General features: G+C 40.3%; 1 protein-coding gene across 1 annotated transcript; it reads right to left on the bottom strand.

The window, feature by feature from the left end:
- Nucleotides 1–2,308: 2,308 nt before the first annotated feature.
- Nucleotides 2,309–4,533, bottom strand: LOC139380240 (neurogenic differentiation factor 1-like). Its single transcript, XM_071122776.1, has 2 exons — nucleotides 4,388–4,533; nucleotides 2,309–3,759 (listed from the first exon to the last, which is right to left on the bottom strand). Exon 2 carries the CDS (start codon nucleotides 3,748–3,750, stop codon nucleotides 2,680–2,682), a length of 1,071 nt encoding a protein of 356 aa, XP_070978877.1. The 5' UTR covers nucleotides 3,751–3,759; nucleotides 4,388–4,533; the 3' UTR covers nucleotides 2,309–2,679.
- Between the last annotated feature and the right edge of the window lie 1,467 nt (nucleotides 4,534–6,000).

Below are 6,000 nucleotides of genomic sequence, written 5' to 3'. Positions count from 1 at the left end.
TAACCTACAGTTATTAGTCACCCTGACTTTATATCAACTATTTTATATGGTTAAAGTGCTGATGTAATTATAAACCTGGTCTATCAATAGGCTATAACCGTATCCAAATTGTATATTCATAAAGTTTAAGTTATGCACAGGTAGGGTATTGGTTGATCTTTTTTTTTGTTGCCTATCCTGATGTCTATTATGACATTGCGTTTAACTCTGTTTTATTATCAGGGTTTATGACTCAATCGAACTAAATATAGAACAGTGGCCTTTATATAGTTCTGACATTCAATGGAATATGCTGTTATATACTGAGCAATAAAGGTATAGACAGACCTCGACAGGGCAGCTGAGGCACCAATAGCCTTCGCAGCACCATGGACAGTTCCTGATTTAACACAGGAACCCTGCACGCCCATTTATAAAGATTCAGATGACACGGAGGGATGCACGTCCCCTGTGATTTGATTGGTCCAGGGTAAAGGTCTGAAATAACAAAACTGTGCATGTTTGAAATTATAAATAAGTGTTTTGGAGACCCGTTGACAGAGGCTATGGGATACAGATTCCAGGACTGCATATTTCTGTAATTTTTGGGGGCATGCAGTGAGGGTTTACTTTCATCTAATATGTAGTCATTAAATTATTCCAATGGTTTACCCATGCCAATTGAACGGTGGTGTTGGTATATTATCGAGGAAGGGCGGATACAATACGCCACCAATTGTTATTTATACTACTTTAACAGGAAATATACAGCACAATGCAGAATATAACTAACATATTGATGTTGGCTGGCTAGCTCACTCGCTGGGGTTTTCCCTTATGATGGAAGTTTTGGGTTATAGACGCAGCCAGTGAGTGTTTATGCATACACAATATAATTTTCATAAATTAAAAACCTCCCCTGCAGAAGTAACATGTGTGCCTAGCTCGGTTTGCATACACTGTGGTGTAAGTCCTAAATGGCACATATCGCGGACTACTTTCGACTAGGACTCGTGGTGTTCTGCTCCAAAGTATTAGGGTGCCATTTAGGACTTCGCCATGGAGGCATGTGAATGCCCCTTGACTGCAGCTACCCGTGGCATGGTAGGAAAAACGCTTGTTTTGTCCTTCAGCCTTAAGGTCTGCCTACATTTAATAGGGGGGATGTTTGCTCATTTTCACTCATATTAAGTTGCTTTGTAATTGTAATAATTTATTAAGAGAATAATCTAGTTTACATATGGGCAAATAAATGTGCACTATCCATCGTGCGTAATACTGATGCATGAAAAATAATAATCGGGACTAGATTGTCTCGGATGATTTGCCAGAGCAAAAGGACTATCCCAAAAGAAGTCAAGGTTATTTTGCAACCACGCAGACTGAGGGACTTTAAACCATTGCGAAATCTTACTTAGTTTTGCCTTAAAAACACGTGGTTTGACAGTTTAAGTTATACGTTTACTTTAGATGTTATTTTTACTTATAATTGGATTATTAACCTATAATAGAGATGTTGGTAGGTTAACAGACAATAGTGATAGAAATTGTAGGCTACTCATTCACTTTATTATATAAATAATTGAGTGCTCCTCATGAGATATGCATTATACATTTATCTCAACGCAATTATGTACACTTGAATCACATTGGGAGAGAATTAAACGTTTAAACCTTCGAAATAAAATATAGGATAAGTAACGAACATATTATGAGTAATTGAATGCCACGCGGTCCTCTAATGGGCTCTAACACCCACCTACATTGTAAAATGTTTACAAACGATATACAACACACATTGAATTTGAACATCAGATGCTGCAAATGGCTCTTCTTCACTGATTTGCACATTCATGTTCCAAAATGTGCTGCAGATGATTTCGCATGGGGTATGGCCCACGTTAATGTACATGTTTTATATGAAATAATAAATCATTAGTTTTATACAATGAGTATTTTCAGGTGATAGTTAAGCTTTTTATACACAATCAAGGTATTTAGGCTACTTTGCAAGTAAGTATCCCCTATGTATTGTCCACCTATTCAGCGATATAACATTCCTGATTGTTAAGTAGCCAAGATAGGCTATGTTTTGGGGGGAAATAAAATGTTCAATATTGTGCAGCTTTGCACGAATTGCAGTAAATAATCTCTAAGGCAACACAGTATGAGCACTTGCCTCTGTATAGATAATGATCTTTCATAAAACGGTTGCATCATATAAACATGACATAACTATTTTATAAAACATAGCATGGAGTAACATGAAATGAAATAGGAACTAATAATGAATAATGCTGTACAAAATCACAACAACATTACTCAGGATAGGATAGATCAGTTGTAAAATGCAGGTTGAAAAATATAGAAATATTTATTATATTTTTTTTATTGTCCCAAGTATTTGTTTATAAATTGCATAGTTTTCCAAATTATTGCTTGTGATTTTGTAACATGGATAATCAACACATTCTCAGTATGGTCACCACTATTTCCACAACGTGACCTGTACCATAATGTAGAAGTGAATACAATACAGTACATTAGGTGAAAAAGAATATGCATATGCATCCGCACTTCTAAAGGCAGTAACAACAATAAATACATACAAGCGGATTATAATTGCTATTTTGCATCAGTGGCAAGAGGATACCATATCATGACGCGCGCTTATCAGTCTTTGATGCACGTTCAATGTATTTACGATTCATGAAATATAGCGTTAAGCTGAGCATTCATGACTCTCTCGTGATGAGTGTGTCCTTCGTACGACATAATGTTTTCCATCGGTATCTCACACCGCGGCGCAGAGCTCGGGTAAAGGGACGCGTGTCCCTGTGGACCTGCCAGTCCCGCAGCAGCCTGGTAGTGCATGGTAAAGGCGTAGTTCTTTTCGAACTCTGACGAAGGCTCGTGTTTGAAGGAAAAGTTCCCGTTGACACTCAGTGGTGGGCTTAAGGGTCCGTCGAATGATGGACTAGTGCAGTCTGTAAGCGGCAGCGCGGTCTCAAAGAATGGCTCCAGCGCGCTTCCGTATGAATGGGGCTTGACGTGGAAGACGTGGGAGCTGTCCATTGTACCATATGGAGGGCTGGGAAGACCCGGGGTCTGGTAGGAGTATGGATGCGCGGCGAAGGAAGCACTTGCTGGTTGCATATGAGATGGTATCTCCTGTGTCTGCTCCGGGAGGAAAGTTCTGGGGTTGAGCTGGAGACAGCCTGCCACTAGGTTAGTAGTGGGCTGTGACAAGCCCCTACACAAGGCCTGGACAAATGATATGACGTCTGGGCTCTTCCCTGACCGCAGGATCTCTGACAGGGCCCAGATGTAGTTTTTAGCCAGCCGCAGAGTCTCGATTTTTGAGAGCTTTTGGGTTTTGGAGTAACATGGCACAACTTTACGCAAACTCTCCAGCGCGTCGTTGAGTCCGTGCATACGATTCCTTTCCCGCGCGTTCGCCTTGTGGCGCCTCATCTTAAACCTCTGCATCCTGGCTTTTGTCATTTTCTTCTTTTTTGGTCCACGACGTTTAGGCTTTTGATCGTCGCCTTCCTCTTCCTCCTCTTCCTCTTCCTCCTCATCATCATCCTCATCCAGTCTGTTTAACCCATCTTCGTCGTCATCCTCGAGGGCCCCGTGCATGGACTCAAGCGCGCCGTTCTTCTTCTCCATATCCTGTTCGTCCTGGGAGCGCTGACATTCGTCAGTCCAGGTCGCAGAATCCTGGGGTTCTGATGACATCATGGTCTGTTCCGTGTAGGATTTAGTCATATTGGAAATCTGTCAATAAAAAAGACAACCGTGAGCAGACTCATTTGGACATCATTTGGTACTTGACTAATAGCCTATTCAATAAGAGTTCGTTTTGGAACATGAGCTACTGGTGCATTGGGCTACTAATCTAAGTCAAACAAAAAAACTATTTTTGTATCAGATCCAATATTACTTTTGCAATACCGATGATTATATGTGTCATAAAAATTAATTAGAGTTTAAGAGCAAAATGTAGAACATTAATTTGTGGTCAGGATAAACCAAAACATAGGAGCATAATACATCAATTATTCAATTACCACCTAATAGCTTGACATAAGACAATTTGATCAAAATTATTTTCAATTACTTATTTTTAAATCTCCAGTTAATTGAGACATCTGATGTCATTGATGAGTTCAATCAGAATATCCGAATCCCTGTTTCCTTTCTGTAACAGGTGCGAAATGGTCACATCACCTCTCATCTGAGAAGGTTTGTATCAATAAATAATTCAAGCTTGTTCAGAAAATCTTTAACTGCTGAAAAATTGTAGCCTGCTTTATGTCAATGTAACAGACAAATCACAGCATTCCTTTCACCCAAAACATTTGCATAAATAAGTAATTACATTATATGATTGATAAATAAATACCTATGTTTTGCAGAATGATCTTGTTATGACTCTGGCATGCCCCTCCTGAAGTGTGAGGTCCGGTGAATGGACTGTAATGTGGCTGCGCCGACGGATGCTCGTGTTATATAGTGCTGCTGCTGATGCTGCAAGGGACTGGGAGAGAAAGATGAACCTGTATGTCTCTATGGTTGTATCCCTAATACCATCACCATCGCTTCACTTAATGACTGGCAGGAACAGGCTCCACCCACCCATGGCCTTACTCTCGGCACGCGCCATATGGTCCATCTACGTCAAGCAGAAACGGCCCCAAGCGTCACGTGACACGGTCCCATTTGTATTCGCCAGGGCTCTGTATTCCGCTCCTTTGTGGCCAAAAGAAAGTGGCCATCTGTCGCCAGTTAGGGCCTCCGTGGATCCGTGTGGACCCGCAGGATGGATTAACCCTTTCGAGCATAGGACATATTCAATCACTACTAATACTCAAGCCCAACCCATTCCCCACGTGTGTCCTCTTATAAATGGGTTGATTATGATGTTATTAATCATAAATATTATAATTATAGAATAATGTACATTAGTGTATAGAATAATGCACATTAGCCCACTTTGCGGATATTGAACACATTAAATAGCCTAATAAACACGCCAAGTCACCAAGACAAGAATAAGGCCCTTGCTGGCGGTAAAGGTCCCATACTGGCCCTTCATATCTATTTTTCAGCGCATGATAATGCTGTGAGACATTTTTTCAAATAAAAGTAGGCTATCCATGGAGAAGACCTAATGCAAGTAATTATATGCTATGCAACATTGTAATTACAACAATGAATTTAGACCAACTGCATTACTTTTTTTGTTTTGTTCACTGCTCCCTGCATCAGTGTTTATCTGCAATAGTTGAAGTGTTATTGTCCCCCATCTCTAGCAGTGCGTGATGTTGATTGGCAACAGTGGTTGTAATGGTCTGGACGGAGCTGGTTGAAGTAATGAACCTGGAGTCTCCCCCTCTTTTCAATCTGCTGGTCGGCACGCAATCTGCTGGTCGCGTGCGACTCGCACGCGCACTAACAAAAGCCTGTTTCACAGCTCACTACCCTGATGCAACGTCCAAAATCTGCAGTCGTCTGTTCAATTTAATCCCCCCCAACAAAATCGACGTGTTGACCGTTGTACAGAAAGACACCGTAACAAGTGGGGGTAACAACAGACAATCAAAACAGAACTGAACCACGAGATAAATCATTAATATTTAAGCAGAATAGTTATAGAGCTGGACTATAAAATATGTCCCATATAAATAATGAAAATTACATCATCTGCTACCCAAACTAAAACCATACGGACTGTCTGGTCATTCACAAAATGAGTAACTTATATCTTGAGGACAGAATCATTGGTTACTTGCATTTGGTCACATGGAAATGCAACCATGAACACATAGGGATGAATTATCAATATCTTTAAAGCAGCAATCAGCAGTAGAAAAAATAACAAAGCTGTTGTTTTGGTAAAAAGCTGAGGGATGGGGCTGGAGAAATGTTCCACTCTCAAATTCATAGACAGAGCTATGGATGCAAGGACTGACCATTCATGGTTTCAAAATTAAAGTTTTACTTTGTTTACAAACA

This window comes from Oncorhynchus clarkii, chromosome 22 (assembly GCF_045791955.1).
Source record: "Oncorhynchus clarkii lewisi isolate Uvic-CL-2024 chromosome 22, UVic_Ocla_1.0, whole genome shotgun sequence".
Taxonomy (NCBI): Eukaryota; Metazoa; Chordata; class Actinopteri; order Salmoniformes; family Salmonidae; genus Oncorhynchus; species Oncorhynchus clarkii.
The sequence above is the reverse complement of the archived record's forward strand: the minus strand, read 5'-3'. Positions and strand labels throughout refer to the sequence as shown.

Coding starts and splice junctions, on each gene's coding strand:
- LOC139380240 (XM_071122776.1), bottom strand. CDS start 3,750: ATGACTAAATCCTACACGGAACAGACCATGATGTCATCAGAACCCCAG.